General features: G+C 39.8%; 1 protein-coding gene across 1 annotated transcript in view; it reads left to right on the forward strand.

Annotated features, from left to right (window-relative positions):
• The window catches only part of SH3GL3 (SH3 domain containing GRB2 like 3, endophilin A3), a 46,816-nt gene extending 29,774 nt beyond the window's left edge, over window positions 1–17,042 (forward strand). The window contains exons 2-9 of the mRNA XM_064668909.1: window positions 1,869–1,937; window positions 3,182–3,254; window positions 3,783–3,926; window positions 4,603–4,736; window positions 6,096–6,254; window positions 8,969–9,072; window positions 10,282–10,409; window positions 16,244–17,042. Of these exons, the coding sequence (XP_064524979.1) occupies window positions 1,869–1,937; window positions 3,182–3,254; window positions 3,783–3,926; window positions 4,603–4,736; window positions 6,096–6,254; window positions 8,969–9,072; window positions 10,282–10,409; window positions 16,244–16,449 (1,017 nt within the window). The 3' untranslated portion in view covers window positions 16,450–17,042. The remainder of the gene's footprint in view (window positions 1–1,868; window positions 1,938–3,181; window positions 3,255–3,782; window positions 3,927–4,602; window positions 4,737–6,095; window positions 6,255–8,968; window positions 9,073–10,281; window positions 10,410–16,243) is intronic.
• Window positions 17,043–18,810: the final 1,768 nt, after the last annotated feature.

Here is an 18,810-nt window from a genome sequence, read left to right on the forward strand (position 1 = left end):
ACTTTATTAAATCTATTCTTCATCAGCACATAAATGGATTATTTGTAATGGGACAGCTATGGGTTGCTACTGAATGTGGGGTTTGCATCTTCAGCCTGAGAATGGTAATTCCCTCCCTGCACACTCAGCCTTTGGAAAGGGATCACCATGAGAGGTTTCGGGAAACCACAAATATTTGCATTGCCTGCTGGAGAAAGAAAATGTGTGAGTGAGGCTATGGAAAATGGCATTGATTATTTTAGGAATTAACAGTGCACAGAAAGGAGACAGAAACTGCCAGTGTAGAGGAGCTGCACAATTCCCGATAGGCTGCTTTTCGTGCAGCCTTGTCATGGCTCTTTCTCCATCTGCTCAAGGGCTCCTCAGACGTGCCTGCAGAGAGCAGGGCAGTGCCCCCCTCAATGCCTGGCCTCAGGTTACTTCTCTGCTGTGATGTCTTACAGCAGAAAGATGATGACCCTCAGGAACTCACTGGTTGTTGGGCTTCTCTGGTTGTTTTATCTGCTTTTGTGCTTGTTCCATCAGTGCTCTGGAAGAGAAATAATCCTGACAAGTGTGTGTGCTGTTTGGCATGTTAAGCATAAAGATTGTGAGTGCTGCTGTAAAGCCAATAGAAATAATTAGCTGTATGTCTCTCTTTGAACTCACAGTTTCCCTTAAGCAGGACTGTTCTGACTGTGTGGTAGCAGTGATATCGATGCAAGGTCAGCTGCCTCTGAACTCCCAGCTCTGCTTCCTCAGCTCCTTGCTGGATTTTGGCAAGGCAGTGCACTCCCTCCACACCTCTGCGGTGCGGGCAGTGGTTGAGAACAGGGAGCCATTGCACTACAGAGCCCTGACCCATTTTCAGGTTATGCAAGTCTCCAGGGCCCTTCTAATTCAGTGAGATGAATTCCCCTTTAGAAGATCCTGAGGACAAACAAAACACTTCATTGGGGGCAGGTTCGGGGAACATCAGCAGTCAGTGAGTTAGGCCTGGATTTCACATTGTGCTGTTAAAGATTCAGTGATGAAAGCCAGTTAAAACAGAGAAATGTTTAGTATTTTTGCAGGAATTGTCCTAGGAATTTATGTTTAATGTTTGTTGAGTATGTGTTAAACCAGTGTTGTAGTGGAGTGATCCTTTCGAAGGTTGTTTCACATTGAGTGAGGTCAGACTCTTTTCGTGCTGTTGCAGCACAGGTACCATGCACTGCAAGAAGCAGATGGCTGAGTTCTGCCTGAGGGCTTATTCCCAGCCATGATTTACTCAGTGAGGACCAAACTCAGGTCAGACGGCCTGGAGTTTTCACACAAAAGTTGGATAACTTTTCAGCCATTTCAGATTTACTGAAATCTGTATAAAACTGATGCTTTGAGTTTTTGATGAACGCAAGGCATTCATAAAGATGCTGAGTCACACAGGTGAGTCACAATGCAGCATTTTTCATGAGTCTGTTCTTTCCACAGAATTGCACACAACTCCCACTAGCAGGAATGGGAGTTGTATTTCTGAACCTACTGGCATATAAGACCAGAAGGTACTTGGAAATACACAGCTGGAGAGACACACTTGAAAGGGTTACTCTGGATTTACCTGCAGTCAGACTCTGGTTTCTGTGCCAAAGTCTGCAGTGTAGGTTATGCCTCTAGAGTACAAACTGTTTTAGCATGAGAAATAATTTTCTGTTTGCCTGTTCTAAATTCATATCAGGTACCTTTGTTTCTCTTGAAGTGACTTCTTCACTTCCAAGACTGTTTACTTTTGTCTTGCACAGTTGTCTCAAATGGTTGCTGCTTATTTTCTGATCTGGAGTCAATTCCTGTGACTCTCAGTGATATTTATTCTGTAATTAATACCTTTTTTCCCCAAATTTATCTTTTTACAGTTATTCAGTGAAAAAATAAGTGGAGCAGAAGGAACAAAGTTAGATGAGGAATTTCAAGAGATGGAAAGGGTAAGGAAAGTTACATTATGGTTTTCAATATTAAGCTATTGCAGAATCAAAAATGTTTCATGTTTCAAGTGATAGAATGGTATTGTAGATTTAGCTGGGGGGGGAAACCCCACAATGTGCTTCCAAACAGAAATACATAAGGATAAGTGAAAATTTATCTTTGAGCCTTGTCAGCTCAGCCAAGGGAGAAGAGACATCCTCAAAAGCTGTTTGAGCAGAGGAACAGGTTCCACTGACACCTGTCAGCAGTGAAGAAAAGCTCCTCCATGAATGGTGCAGAGTATCAGGAGGCACCTTTTTCTTCTGTCCGGGAAATTAGAGAAATCTTCAGTGTTAGTGAGTCTTTGTATCTGTCACAAAGTCTTCCCATCTGATATTATTCATTATAAAAATCTAACTGCTTAGGTGAGATTTTTCTCTTCATACAAAATTACATTTCTTAGTATAAATCCTTTTTCAGAAATTTATATGAACTATGGAAATTGAGATGTTTGCCATCCACTTTTTAGTTATTTTACAAATTAAACAATGTTACTTCCAGTTTCTGCTTTTACAGCTTTTATGTGCTTTTTTTTTTTTTTAGTTGCCATTGCCTTTCTGTGTGTTTTTTCATGTTCACAGTAGACCTAGGTCACAGCTTTTATTGTTGGTAGATTGAGAAAAAAGGTCTTGAATTTGTCATCCAAACAGGCTTCTAAGTTCCAATTTCTTTGGCTGTGGGATAATTGTTTCCTTTCCCTACATTGTAAGGGTAAAAATAATATGCAGGCCTGAAGGGAGGAAAAGGGGAACAAACCAGAAATGTGATTTTTTTTCTTTTGCATTTCATAACTATTAAATGGGAAGACAGTGCAAACTACTGCTTTAAGTGACCCCAGCCCCAAGACTGAGGGATATATTCGCTCTTTGTCGCATGTGGAGAAAAGCAGTCTTAGAAGCAACTATTGAGCTGGCAGGAAAATTGTAGTCTAAAATGTGTAAGCAGTCAAGACTGATGGGCTGGAAAGGCAAACCCACATTTTGATGTAAAACTTTCTCTTGTTCTCAGTACTACCTGCCAATCAGTGGGTTTTTTTGCAAAATTCTGTCATAACTGTGAAATGGATATTTATGTTAAGCTACAATATTTGTTTTATTTTAAATAAAATTTCATAATCAGCTAGAATAGTATATTATGTCCAATAGAATGATCAACTTTCTAGTATGCAATTTGCTTTTTGCTAACTGTTACTTTTCTGTTTCAGAAAATTGATGTTACTAATAAAGCTGTAACGGAGCTTCTGTCCAAATCCACAGAGTATCTTCAGCCAAATCCAGGTAGGACAGGAAGAGTAGGTCCTGGATTTTGATGAACATTGTTTTATTACTTGGAAATTAATTCTAGGCAAATAAAAGCTAATTAGGTCATCATGGTGAGGCTTCTCTCTGGAGTTCTGCAAAGTTCTTCTAAGGAAGTGAGGGAGAGAGAGCAGGAGATTGGCTTTGGCTGTGCTTTTATCTCCTCTGCGTTGACTTTCTGCAGTATTTCTAATCAAGGGGCTCACAGGCAGGACTGTTCAAAGGAATGTGAGTGTTGGTGAATATCCACAGATGACAACAACCACTCCCACTGTGTATTTGCCTGAAATAATGATGCTCTTTCAGCTGGGAGTAAAAACCATTTTCATATGACCCACATTGTTGAATGGAATCTTATTCCAACTTCTGACTATCAAGTACTGACAACAAAACCTTACCAATCTGCACACCAGCTTAGTGACTTGCTTTGCGACTTTGCTTGTTAAATGATTCGTTTTAAAAGTGGTTTTATCACTTTTTTTTTTTTTTTTTTAATGTCCTCCTTAGCATACAGAGCCAAGCTGGGAATGCTGAACACTATGTCAAAGATCAGAGGCCAAGTTAAAACCACAGGCTATCCCCAGACAGAGGGACTCCTGGGAGACTGCATGATACGGTATGGCAGAGAGCTGGGCGATGAGTCTATGTTTGGTGAGTTTGTGAATCTCCTCTGTGAATATTTCTGCATAAAGTTCTTTGCAAAATGTTACTCAGTGACATAACCTGTGTAAATAGCTACTGCAGGTAAGAGGGAAAGTTTAAGTACAGGGATCAGAGGATGATTGATATAGTTAAGAAAAATGATGCTTCTGCACGTTTGTCCACCTCTGTTGCAGGTGGGTTTGCTAACATTGATAACTGGTGCTGTCTGATCATCCCTGTTATTTCCATAACCATTTTATTTTCTAAGTTGCCAAACCTAAGTAATTTAGGGTGATTCTTAGATGCAGTGTATTTCTTTTAACCTTTAAATAAAAATGATTATGCTATATTTGAGAAGTAAACGAAGGGAAACATTTCTTGTAGAAAAAAATAAACAGTGACTTTAGATAATTTTTTTTTTTTAATAATGACCTGGGCAAATACAGTAGGGAAAACAGTAATTTATTTTCCTTTGATGCCCTTCATGGAAAAAAAAGGTAATTCAGAACAAAAACTTTACAGTTCTAGTTTTCTGTATGGAACAAGCGTAGCTTGAATTATTTTTTTTTTACTCTTCAAGGGCCTCTGGCAAATACAAAGATACCTATTTGAAATGGCTATTTGATTAGACAAATTTTCTGCTTTTGCATATATTTGCATATAAGTAGCTTATTCTTTACCATAGGCCTTGCACTACTGGATGCTGGTGAGAGCATGAAGCAAATGGCAGAAGTGAAGGACTCGCTTGATATCAATGTCAAACAAAATTTTATTGATCCTCTACAGTTATTGCAGGACAAAGATTTAAAAGAGATTGGGGTAAGTTTTCCAGGGCAAATCTTCACTTATGAATAATGAGAGTCAATCAAACTCTACTTTCCTGAGATTTTTCTTGAAAGCAATAAGGCAAATAAATTTCACTGCATGTAAGTTTCTCTCTCTGGCAAAACAGTGATGAAATCCACTTAAAATCAATGCCTGGCTGTTTCTCACTCGTCTAACCTACTCCATTTGCTATATTGCTTGTAGAATCAGTACAAGGATAGTGAAAAGAATGATATTCTTTGTTTTTCTGCTATTTTATTTTAACCAACATCTTTATTAAATCTTATGAACATGTGAGTGGGCTGTGATTTACTGCTAGTGATTATCCTATCTTACCATCTCTGTCAGCCTAAAGCTGTTTATAATAGAGAATGAATATAACTGTTAGAAAAGGCTATTCAGGGCAATCACAGAATGTTCTGAAAAGTGTCATAAAATGCTGAAGTGCCATATGCCACTATAGGAAAAATATAGGACACTAAGGAACACATTTTTAACCTTTAGAGTTAAGTTTTTCAGTGTTTTTGTTTACAATGTGACAATTCAAAGAAAGCCAGGCAGTCTTTGTTTGAATCTGTTGATTCCAATGGATTTGAGTAATAAGCAAGTTAAAATGATGAAATGCAGAAATGAAAGTTATTTTATTTGTTTACACATAAATGGATGTGGAAAGCATAGCAAAAAGATAGTAATAATGTCTTGATGTCTCTAACTGTCTTCCGTGATACATAACTGTTTTCAGTTGTGGTTCTTCTGAACTGATGAAAAGAAGTTGTTTGACGTTAGTTTTAATGAGCATTTTGTACTGTCACTTTGAGTCCATTCTCCAAGTCTGTCAGACTCATGATTTTTGGCAACAGAAAAACTTGTGTAGGTAGATGGAATTGTCAAGTTGATACCTAACAAAGAGAGCAAGAATACAAGATTTATTGAAGCACTGCTTATGATGGGAAAATAACCCTTTAACTTTTAGCAGTCGTATTGCAAGCAATTCAAGACATAAAATTGAATTACATGTAGATTAGGGTGACACACACATATTTAGGTGGATCCTGCTTCTCATTCGGAGAATCTGAGGTGTTGCATATTTAGTGAACTCCATGAGGTGGATGTCTAAGATCAGCAAAGCAAAATAGCCAATACCCCACGTGCTAACAAATGGCTGTTTATTAAAATTTCATTCAGCCCTTGACTTACCTGATGCTGCCTTGGATCAAAGGGATGGGCTGTTAATAATCTCTGAGCCTTGTATTTCTCTGAGTCTGCATATATTTGCATCCTTAACTGAAATCTCCTGTGTTTGTTTGGGCATGTCCTGTTTGGTCCTTCTCATAAATGTTTTGTCTAATTTAGCATCATCTGAAGAAACTGGAAGGACGCCGTTTGGATTACGATTATAAAAAGAAGCGTTTTGGGAAGATCCCAGATGAAGAAGTTAGACAAGCAGTAGAAAAATTTGAAGAGTCAAAGGAACTGGCTGAAAGAAGCATGTTCAATTTCTTAGAAAATGATGTAAGTCTGTCCTGCATTTTTGTTTGCTGCAGTACATCCAGGAGGGCAAATGTGTGGGACTGGATAAAGCCTGTCCCGTCCTTCACAGAAGGTAAGGTCTGAAAGCAGAAAGTGCCTCTTCCTGCTTTTAATCTTCTGTCAGAGAAGAACATAAAGCACAGCACAAGTGGGACAACTCAAGAATTCAGAAATTTCTTCTGGAGATACAGTGGCTCAGACAAGATTGCCACAGAGGTCTTAAATAGAACTAGCTGAGAGTAGAATGCAGTTTGGTCAGTGAGAGGGTGAAAGTTGGAAGATTAGCATAGTCATAGACCTGCTGCTGAAACTATGAGCAAGGGTCTATACCCTTTATGAATTTTAGATCACTTACAGCCAAAACTTTGCTGCTGTTTTGGAGTCTCTGAATGATTTTACCTCTGAAAATCATTATTGTTACTATTTGGCTCTGAAAACTACTCCATAGAGTGAGTTTGTGGCTTGGGCTCAGGTATGTGGACTTTGGCTTAGAGTCCAAGTCCATCATAAATGATGTCTAAATAAGGAGCAGCTGTGGTCATTCAGGATAATCCTCTCTTCTGTCCACACACAGATAAATAGCAGGATGTGCTTTCTCCCATGTAATCATGGAATTGTAAGAAAAGAGAACTGGACCCATTTGGGCCTATTCCAAAGCTTTCTCTTCTCCTTTAGGTGCAGCATCACAGCAAACGCACTTATAAATTAAGAAGTGTGCTGTCTGAGCAAACTGCAACAAAGAGGAGCTGTTAAGTGAGAATATTTAACTGCAAGCAGCCTCTCCCTCTATGCACACCCAGTTATAAACTAGTGTGTAGCTACTAAACTGTTTGTAAATGGAACACATTTGTTCCAGCAGGGTATAGTGTAAGGCAGTAAAGCCTCTTGCTGCTTCACCAGTGCAAGTTATATGAGGGCAGCAAAAACTGTAATGTGCCCCATCAACAATTCCAGCACTGTCCCACTGTTGGCTCTACCAATTGCCTGGTTGCACTGTGTGTGTGTTTTACGGTTCTGCTTTCCATCAGCAGCTGAGAAATGTTTCAGAGTGTTTATCATTAGTCAAAGCACCAAACTGAGGGTAAAACAGTGCAGGAGTTGAACTGGTTTAGCTGAGCCACTAGAGAACTTATGAGTTAGGCTTTCTAGTATAACTTACTCTACCTTTGGGAGGGTGTGAACTGGATGTCCCTCTGGGTTTTTTTCCATACCCCTTTCCTATTGTTTCTCTTTAAAGAAAACTCTGTGCTCTTTCCCTTCCATTTTCCATGCTGACTCAATCTGTCTGTCTTCCTCGAACTTCTCATTACAGCCTTGTGGTCTAACCCCAGTCTAACTGGGTTTGCAGAGATCTTAACTGCAATCACTTCCTTATGATCCTTTCCAGTTCCCCAAGTGTCTCCCTCTCTTGGTCTTCTTGCCATGCAGTCTCTGCTCTCTGAGGTCTGGTTCCCAGCCACCTTGCCAGGTGCCTTTTCCAGACTCAGTCCTGATCCACATCTTTCTCAGGTTTTTGCACAGCTAGTTCCAGACCTCCCACATCGACACTGTTGCAGGCACTTCTTATCAGATCCATCTTCCTGCCTTTCCCACTCAACCAGTCCCAGGCTCATCTTCCTAAGTGGCTTTTAGTCCCTCAAGTTTCTCTGGCTCTTTCCCAGTTTCTCTCTCTCTCTTCTAATACACAATTCCATATTTCTTCTGGCTCATAGTTTTTCTTGTTTGGACAATCTTTTTCTCTGACCACCCCATCCAAACCCCAGGCACTTTGTGTTGTCCTCAGCTGTTTATATTACTCTCTTCTGACTGTGATGGAATTATATCAGCTGTTGGTTTGGTTCTATGCATTTTATTTCTGTGTGCTATGTGACAGTGTTTGGCTCTCTTGTAGTCCTGGCAGAATTTCTAATGGTCTTTTTAACTGAGTAAAAGCAGACAAAGGATAGCGCAAAATTGCCATGGGTCCATAAAACATTTGTAGAAAGCTTACTCAGATATTTTCTTGTGATCCAGTGTCTGAAGACATCACGATGGAATGGAAACATGTTAGACTTCTTGGGGTCTGTCTTCTTAATGTTGTCTTAAAGGAAGAGGACAAATCTGTTACTGTTTTTTTCTCCTTCGTATTCTCCCTTTCCTCCACATTCATATTTTTGAACGATTGGCTGATGCTTTTAAAATCCAGATAGGTAAATCAGGTTTCATTTATCGGTTTATAAATGCTGCCATCTAGTGAGGTAAGTTCAGATCATTTCAGAACTGTAGTTTATAAACATTGCTAATCAACACTAATGGGTCTGAGTCACAAGAGCTGTCACGGTGTAATTTCTTCCAACATTCTGATCAGAAAAGCCCTATTTTCACCTGCTAAGGGGTCATGTCCTGTTAAATGTTTCGGGCTTGGGTGTTGACAGACAGCTGGCTTGGAAGTTGAAAGCAGAAGGGATTTGCACATTGTGAGAGGAAATGATTCAAGGACCCAGCCCTGAGTTAGTGAACTAGAAGTTACACCTCAGTTTTGTTCAGTTTCCAACTGGCACTTTCTTTGACAGACTCACATGTGCTCTTTTCCAACAGCCTCCACAAGGTACCGTGGTCTTTTGAGATACCAGGTCTGTTTTGAATGATCTGTTCATTTATCCTTCAGCTGAATGTATTGCAGGCTCCTTACAACTATTTTCCTCTCTGTATTTCAGATAGAACAAGTCAGCCAGTTGGCTGTGTTTGTAGAAGCAGCACTAGATTACCATAAACAATCCACAGAAATCTTGGAGGATCTGCAGAGCAAGCTGCAAAACCGGTAAGACTGAAGCCCTCAGAAAGTTTTGATCCTCTTTTGCAGCCGAGGTTCACAACTGTGGAAGGTCACTGAAGCAGGAGATCCTGTAGCACCAGCTCACAGATGCACATTTGCTGTGCTTTGTGCTGTGCTGAACTCCACTGCTTTCAACTGCTGCCACCTGGCAGGTTTTTGCTGTGCTGGGAGACTTTAATGCAATGCAGGATCTGCCCAGGGAGCTCTGAGTGTGTGCAGAGTGTCTCACATCTGCGGAGGTTAATGAGGACAGCCTCCCTTTGTTTGGAAGTTTATTTCAACTTGCATACCTGGAGTTGTGTTTTGGAGGCTTTGCTGAGGAGTTGGCCTCTTTTTGTTGAGATTAAAGGTAGAACAACATTCTACAGCACAGTGAGGAACCAGCCAGCTGGCTCGGAACACAGCTGTGCTGTAACACACATGTGAAAGGCCCAGGTACTTTGTGTCATCCTGGGAGAAGTTAAAAATGCTGCTGCCATTAACGTGTTCTTGGAGAACCAGAGACCTGAGTGTCACTGTAGCAAAGGCAGAGTCGAGATAAGTGTCTGGGGCTTTCAGATCAGGGTGGGCATGGTGGCTGTGAGCATTGACATGAGGGTATCTGTGTCTGCAGACACCCTGCACCATCCCAGCTGGAGAGAGGGCAGGGAGACAGGGAGTTCTCAGCTGGGCCACATGCACATACAGGAAGGGGTATTGAGGCAGTTGTGGTGGCCAAATGGTTGTTTCCCATTTTCTCTAATGAAAAGGCAATGTGTGAGATGCAGTGCCTGGGCCTCTGTCCTGGCTGTGTTTCTGCATGTGCCATTTGCAGTTGAGCTTTCCAGAGAGCTCATTCCTGCAACTTGTGCTGAACTCAGTGGCAGCCGTGGGTGCTCATCACTTCTCAAACTCAGACTGTTAAGTTTTATGCCTCTGTCAGCAGGACTGAAGTATTAAATAAAATTCTTAAATAGAACAGGGACTTGTTGAAATTCAAGGATTGCATTAGAATTGAGGAGCCTTTACTAAAAACACACACTCCCCCAAAAAACCCAACCCAACCAACCAAAAAGCCCACCACAATAAAACCAAAACCAGCAGGAGGTTTTCTTACCCCGCCTTTCAAACAGCAAAGCACTGAACCTGAGCTTAAGTTCTGTTAGTATTTCTTCCTTCAAGGTCAGTCTCTTGCCACTCTTCTCTCTGTTACAGAATAAATGTAGCATCTAGTCGGCCTAAACGTGAATTTAAGCCAAAGCCTGTAATAACTACAACTCTGGAAATTGGTGATAATCAGCAGCACAATGGGATTGCCTATAGTTCTTCCATAAAAACATCAGGTAAGTCTGTCACCACAGAATTACTGTGTCTATAGATGTTTTGCCGGGGTGTTGCTTGAGGTATTCCTTGTACCTTGAGAACAATGGATCCATGAGGCATCAGTATTCGTGCATTTGACTCCAGTTTGTTCCCCAGATTTGGAAATGGACTTGTGAAGCAGTGTTCCTCTCAACAGCCTCTCACCCATCTGAAATTTAGGTGTGGCATTCTGCTTGGTCTTTTATGTTCTCCATATTGCCACTGAGGGTGGGAGGAGAAAGGGAGAGGCACTTGCAGAAAACAGTTCATTTCTTGCAAAGACAGATGCCTATGGTGGGTGTGTTTGATCACTGTTTGGAGTATCTCCAGGTGCTAATTTTTCTCCACAGTCTGAGACCATAAATGATCAGAACAGGATGTTAAATATTAGCTATGTAAAATTCAGAGAGATGACTCCCACCCTTACTGATTTTATTAACATTTTTTACTTTACTGCCCTCTAAATTATATGTGCATTAATGAACCAAAGTAGGTGTGGTGGTGTGGGCATAGGATCCCTCCTTTGATTAGGCCCTGATTCCACAAAAAAAAAATCAACTGTTGAAAGTTGTATGAATATTAATAATTAGTAAGGTTGCACTACTCATTAAAATAGCTTTTCTTCATCTCATGAATAAAATTATTTTGTCCTATCTCCTTAATGACTACAGTGCATGATGAAAGTTAAAAGACCAAACCAATAAAAAACCCAAACAAACAAAAAACTCAAAACACAGAAGACAACTATATGCAAAGAAAAGACAACCAAAAAAAGCCAAATTTTTCCATAAACATTTTTTGTAAAGGAAATAGAGGGGATATAGGAAGGCAAAGGTTCCCTTCTCTGCTTGGCGTGGTACCTAGGATCTTTTTCTGAATGTTTTTCTTTTTATTTTTTTTCCTACCTTTCCATTTTTCCTCTTCCCTCCAGTCTTGTTTCTTTTTAAAGGTTTTTGGGAGAGAAATGAGAGAACTAAAAGTGAAAGAATAAAGCTTGGAGCTGTAACTTCATGCTCCTTCTAATGTCTCTTTAATTTTCTTTGCACTGTGCTACAAGAGGAAGCTATTATACAATCCACACTGAAGGGGATTTGCAGCAGTTTGGCAGCATAAATCCACCCAGCAAGGTCTGATTCCTCGATTTGTTTGAAGCTCCTCTTGCTGCCTGAATGCTAAGAGTAGTTTTTGTGCTGCTGTCAAACGTGGGATGGAGGGAGACAACCCCCTCTGCACATTCTCCCAGGTCAGACCACTGGTTCCTAAGACATGTGATCCAAGGACACATTTCATCCAAAGCACTGGAGATGTTTGCAGTGATCAATAACTTCCTGGTTATTTTATGAAAGTAGCAAAATCATAGCAACTTTATTAAAAATTCAGCATACAATTTCTAGGCCCCAATCACTTACTTATCAAGTTATCATAGCTTTTATTTTGTTCTGTTTTGCATGTGCAGTGGAGAAAGGAGATTCAGATTCAGCATTTGTTTATAAACTAGTGTGTCAAACCACATTACAGTGGTTTATCATTGCCATCAAGTAATTGATCCAAGATGTCCTTTAAGGGTAATCAATCCTGCCTTTGGGAGATAGATGATGACTTCTCAAGGTTGCTTCCAGCCCACTTAGTTAAAGAAAAGTCCCAGTTTTAAAGAGCTGAAATTCAGTGAAAACTGAAAAATAAATGACCACTGACCACTAAGATAAGGAAGGAGTGAGTCACTTCCACTCATTGGCTCCATTCATGGACTGTTGCATGAACTGTTTGCATATCATTAAATGAAGGGTTGTCACTTACTGCTTCAGTCTCTCAGGGCTGTCAGAATGCAAAAGAACTAAAACAAAGATGAAAGAGATGAAAAGGAGAAATGGGATAAATGTAACAATTCTTGCCATTCTTAGTGTTGCTAATAACAGCAGAAAGACCATGTATCACTTTTTTTCTCCTGAATAAAGTGTGAGTGCTGTGCTTACCTCCCCAGCAGGTACAATCACCAGTGATATCACTGTTTATTCTCTTCTCTTTTCCTCTTCCTACTCAGAATTTTTCCATATAGATTTCTGTGGAAGTGCTGTGGGGTCAATATGCCCAGCTCATAAATGGGGAAACCTTTCTGTCCCTTTTTAAAATCAGAATCATGAAACAGATTAGATTTATGGTCTGTGATTTAGAGATGTGAACCAGGCAGCTTTAAGCAAAACTGCTAAATGTCTTCAGGTCTCCCTGTGGTGGGGGGATAGTATGACAATCATCCTCTTTTCCTTTAGAAAACTGACCTCTTCATCCTACACAAACAAGTATTTTCATGCTTAGTTTTTCCTGTTTACACATTGACCCTCACAAAATACAGATGTTTAATTTCTCTGATACTGTCACTCAAGGTAAGTAGTATCGTGGTGTTCAGAGAACCCCTGGAGATCAACAGGTCAGTTCAAAGTAAGCCATGATACTTTCACACAACTGCCACATTACAGATCTGAGTGTGGAACTCACTTTTTCTGTGTTTCACAACAGTTTCTCAAGTATCATCTTCTTGGGGCAGAAACTGTATTTTCCTTTGTATGGTCTCTACCACATGGGGATTATTTACTACTAATGACTTGCACACATTTGCAGGGCTAGATTCACATAAACCTAATTTTTATGTTGTGATTTATTTGGCTGCTTTGAGTAAGCACAGATAAAAAAAATCTGTATTTTAGTTCTAATTCTTTGTTATCCTCATTAATCATCTGCAGCTGTGAGCATCATCTGGCTCATTTTAGAACTCTGTAATTGCTGTATTACATCATGCCTTTCACTCGTTGTGTTTGTCAGGTTTGACTCTGATATGAAGTAAATGGATCTGGTTGCCACGTGCTGGAATTTAACATAAGCATCTAAGTGTTTACTCACTTCAGCTACAAGGGAGGCTGGAATTAATTATGTTAGGAAGCTTCCAGTTTGCAATTATTAAAGTACAGTCTTGCTATCTTATGTATACAACATGGTATAGAGGACAGAGTAGATGCAGGTACAGGCAGTAACTCCCTTTGGGGAAAACAAGCAAGTAAAAAACCAGTCTGTCATTGAATGGCATTCTGGCTTCATCCTCTAACACTCCAGAAATCACAGACAGTTTCTTGCTTAACCTGGTGTTTGCTGTCCAGCCCTGAGTGGTGTTAATGACAATTCTTTTTTGAATGTGACAGGAAAGTGTGGCAGTTTTAACCCCACAACTAGAGAAATAAAGGAGATGTGTTTGGAGTTGCAAATCTACATAAGTCCTGTTTGCAGAAATACAAGAGTGCAATTTCTTTGGCTGAAACCTCTGCAATGTATGTGCAAGTGTTTAATAGACAGCAAAAGGCTGGAGTGGTGCCAGCAGTTCTGTGATGTTAACCAGTGTGTGTTGCAGACTGTCAGGCAGCACTGCCCCTGTTACCTTTGTCAGGGAAGCTTTGTCTCATTGGATTATACAGTAGCAGCAGCTGCCTGACTCTAATGAAGACTTTGACTGATCCTACAGCCTGGAGTGAAACCGGTTGTGCTGGCTGTGACCATTATTTGAAAATCTTTCCAGGCTGCCAGACATCTTTTCAGTTCTTTGGAGCTTAAAGTGAACCAAATGTGATCCATCTCATATCAGGTACCTTACTGTCAAAAATTAACAGGCCTGCAATAATAAATTAGCCCCATTGGAGCAGCTGGTGAAAGCGAGGAACTCTGTCAATTATTCTGAGTGCTGCCTTCTGCTGTTGACAGTTCCAGAGAGCTGGTACCAGTTCTACCTTGGCAAAGGCTGAAAATAGCTCAGCTATTTTTAACACAATCAGTCCTCTTTGGGTTTTAAACAGAGTCCGTTTTTGCTGGGCAACTGACTCCTCTTTATTTCTGCTTGGACTGCTTCAGCAAAAATAGGAGAACCAGGCTTTCCCCTGGACCAGTATATTAGACCAGCCCTAATTTAGTTTGTTCCTGTAAAACTACCCTGAGCCTTCCACAGGCAGAGGACGAGTCTGGCTCTGGGACAGTGCTGCTCTGGGGAGGTTTGCCGAGCGGGATCTCTGCTGGCAATTCTCTCCCATTGTTATAAATAAAAGCTCTCTTCTGTTGCTGTACAGCATAAAACATACCCACAAAATAGAAAAGTAATTCCTGCTTGCCAGTTTTATAACACCAGATATTGCCCCAATTGTATTATTGTCAATTAAAAAGATGATTTCACCTGTTCTCACTAACTGATCACCAGAATAGTTTTCAGCTGGTTTCCTTAAGAGACCTTCTAATTCCTTTATCTAGAAAATGCTGAAAAGTTTCTTTTTAATAGTTTTCTGTGTATTACCATGATTAACAGATTAAAATGCATTTTTGCCACCTTAGCTACTATATCTGTATTGCATTACTAGTTGTATGCTGATTTACCCAGTAAAAAATGATTCCTCAAGGGGATTGCATGATTAGCATGTGGGATAGCTGGGGGAGAGAGTCCAGACTGGTATATTGGAAAATGGTTGCAATGTTCCAAATAAGACAACCTAAACAACTTACATTAGCAGTTCAACCTCTTAAATATTAAGTTCTAGTGTTCTAGAGGTGTCATGCTGCCAGGTGTTGCACTGCTGTTTACGTGGCAACAGCATGAAATCTTTTCTCCTATTCTTCCTTTATAAATGCATTTTAAATTACCAGACTTTCATTTGGATATACTAATATGTTTTTAAAAAATATGTTATGACTGAACTTCAGTTGAACCTCTGGCTATCCTTGGCCATGGAGCTAAGCTTTACCATTTGAACATTAGATTAAATTTCATTAGAATAAGTTATTATTCATAAATATGAATTAATATCTTTACCACAAATCCAAGACAATGAACAGCCCTTCATGAGAATATCTTTATAAAAGGTAACTGCATTTCCAAGGTTAACTTCTTTTGCTAATGGTGGTTCTGTTTTATACTTTATATTGTAGAATATACTTTATATTATACTTTGTATTTATATTTAGTTGTTTTCCTGTAAATAGATGTACTTACTATTACATTTGCATATGGTACCACTAATATTTTAAAAGAGTGATTTGGAATGAAGATCTTTATAGCAGGGCAAACACTTTAAGTCACAAGAACGGCCAGATCCTGTATTGGAAAACTGTTTTCATCCCTAAAATAGTTTGACAGGCACTGTTGTTTCCCAGCATAGCCTTTGCTGTAGTTCAGAGGGACATGTACAACAAAGGATTTGAGCATATGAACTTGGGGAGCAGTAGCCCAGAAGTGCCTGTCACTGCTCAGGTGAGGTGAGGGTGGAAGCCTTGCTCCTGCAAAGGCACAAGGAGTGTGACAATCCAGGTGGCTGCCTGCAGGCTGCAGGTGTGTGCAGGGAGGAGGGACTCAGAGCCCCTGCCCTCGTGGTATCCACCCAGGAGCACTGGGCTGCTCTGCAATTTGTTTAAATGATTCCTTGTCATTTCCCCTGTTGACTGTTCTGCTTCCTCAGCTCCTGCCCTTCCGATCCCTCTGTGGCAGCTGCTCCAGGGACCACACTGGTTCTGACAACTGATTACTCAAACCTTCAGTTTGAGATAAACATCCTTTGCAAAGGGAAGGCAGCTAGGAATGAAAATGGAGTAGCATCTGTACTTAAGGGAGGAACAGAATTACACTTTAAACTATAACTAGTCCTGTATTCTATATGCAGAAGCACCAGATGTTAGTGGGTAAAAGCAATGGAAAAACTATCAACAGGACAGCAGAGCTACATTTTTGACCCATTGTTTCATGGGATGCTGTGAAGCTTGATTAATATGGTTGTTTTTTCTGTCACTGGGGCAGGTTCTTCAGTGCACATGGATCAGCCTTGCTGCCAAGCTCTCTACGACTTTGAGCCAGAAAATGAAGGCGAGCTTGGGTTTAAGGAAGGGGACATCATAACTCTGACCAATCAGATTGATGAGAATTGGTATGAGGGGATGTTAAATGGAGAGTCTGGCTTCTTCCCCATTAATTATGTTGAAGTGATAGTTCCCTTGCCTCAGTGATTGTGTCATTTGAGCTGTGAACATGATTTCATGACTGAAATGGATTCACAAATGTTCTGTCAGTGTGGCATTCTGTGAAAGCCTTGCTATTTGACTGACTTACTGACTTTTGTATGCGTCTTTTTAAAATGTATTTATTTTATATTCAAAAAAATTTCACCTTCCCTGATTTGTCAACCTGCAAAAAAACCCATACCTAGTTTTTTTGCTTTGTGCCTTGAAGATCACTGTATGAAGTGTTTACTGGTAGCTCACTGTTGCTCCAAAAATGCATTTCCTCGCTATTATTGTATGTGGATTTTTTTTTTACCTTTGGCTGCAATGATTTTACTATTGAAAACCATTTTTAAAAATACTGTTAGTGAAGCTAACTGTAACCAGTTCCTCAGTTACTGATGTCATTGAGCTCTTTTCATCTATCACACTGTAATTTATTGTGAACAAGTTAATACATCTTTCACCTTGTATGTTGACAAAAGGCAAAGTGGTTGTTGTCAATATGATGATGATGTTGTACTAAGTACAAGTTCTCAGCATTGAAAATTCCTATAATTTACTGACCAAACTGAATAAATATTTCTGTGGGATAAGAAGAGTGGCTGCTGCTTCTATACCTATAGGTCTGGCACTTGTTTTTGAACTGGAGGTCACTTTTGCTGAATATATGAGCTTTCGGTGACAAAAACAATGCTACATTAAAAATGCACAAATAAAGTCAAAGTATTAGTTTTATAACACCTCAGGCACTGAATTCTAATCATCTTGACACCTCTCTACTGATTGTTTAGCATTTATAATGTCTAACTTTTTTTTTCCTAGGAGGAGGATAAGAGACAAATTCCTTGGAACTAAGTACAAACTGCTTCTAGTTCCACAGAGGTTGTATAGAACACCTGTGAGAGAAATAGGTATCCCTGGTGCCTACTGCAAACAAATGAAAAGTCAATACACTTCTACTTTTTATGTTTAGTTGAAAGGGATGGAAAGGAGAAAAAAAGAGAAAATGATGTGATAACTAAAGATATGCTAAAAAAATGCCTCAAAATTAAGGACAAATTTAGGCATCCTAAGTACTTAAGTACTAAATGAAGTTAGAATCACCGTGTTTCTCTATTAGCCATCTCTTGCATGTTTAGTGATGGAGTAGTGACCAAATCAAGTCAGCAGCCCCAGAGGAAGATGTGGTATTTTGCCAATTGCTCTCCATACAAGATAAATTGATGAGAAGAGAGCTGAACTCTTTTATGGGCAAACTGTCTTGAATCCACCTTCAGAGTTTCACTCTGTAGCCAGTTCTTTAGTCCAGTTGAAATAGCATTCCCTAGAGAGGAAAGAATTTCAAGTGTATAACAGGTGCAGTCCCTTTTCCTTTTAAGAAGCATAAATAGCCCCCCTGTGGCTCTCAAACCCATGGCTTTCTGGTTTCTCTCACCTCTGGTCTGGACTTGTGCAATGGTCACAAAAGAAGAGGAGGGTTATCCTTCACAGCTTCTGCTGGAGCCTGCTCCTTCAGGCACATCCTTTCTGAATTACTAGTTACTAGAGCAACAACAGGAAAAGAAAATTGCCCTGGCTGGTTTTTGAATGAAAGTAGCTATGAAGTTCTGAATATAAAATGCTTGAGACAACTTACACAGGTTCAAGTCTTTGGGATTCACAGCTGCTTTTGAAATCTCCCTTTTACCTCAACACAATTCCCTAAAGGAAAGAATTATATATGCACAAATGTACGTGCACAGATATATATATATATATATTTGAATTCTCAATACACACTTTTCAATGGACAGCTTGCCATTTAGTATAGAGCTCCTGGACAGCTGCAATAGATGCCTCATTAGAAGTAGAAAGTGAAAAATTAGTAACCTGGAAGCAAATCAAAAGCTCTACACTGTTAGCAATTAGGGTTTCCTATGGTCCATGTACTTTACCTACTATCATTAAGGTTTGCTGTCAGGAAGACAATTTGCACAGTAGGATCCATTGCACAGCAGAGAACTGATTCTTCTATTTGTGCCTTTATAAAAAGGTGCATGCTAAGGAAAAACAACATAAACTACCCTGTAGACTGTGAATTGAGTAAAAAGAAGTAGAACTTGTTTCCTGGACTGTTGCTCTTCCCTATCAACACTTCTATACTACTTTAGCTCTTCCATGGCAGTTGCTAAACACCATCCCTCCCTTGTGCAGTAAAAAGGTTTTATTTGAAATGCTGAAGCTTCCTCTTAAGTCAAGCTTTATTTGAAATGAGTGATTAATATAAACAGGAGAGCAGAGTACAGTTCTGAAGGTTTCTTCACTCTGCAATCCTTAAACTTACCAGTTTATTACTTTGAAGTCTTTTGAACCACTCAACTGAAA

The sequence above is a fragment of the Pseudopipra pipra genome, chromosome 12 (genome assembly GCF_036250125.1).
Source record: "Pseudopipra pipra isolate bDixPip1 chromosome 12, bDixPip1.hap1, whole genome shotgun sequence".
NCBI classification, from domain to species: Eukaryota; Metazoa; Chordata; class Aves; order Passeriformes; family Pipridae; genus Pseudopipra; species Pseudopipra pipra.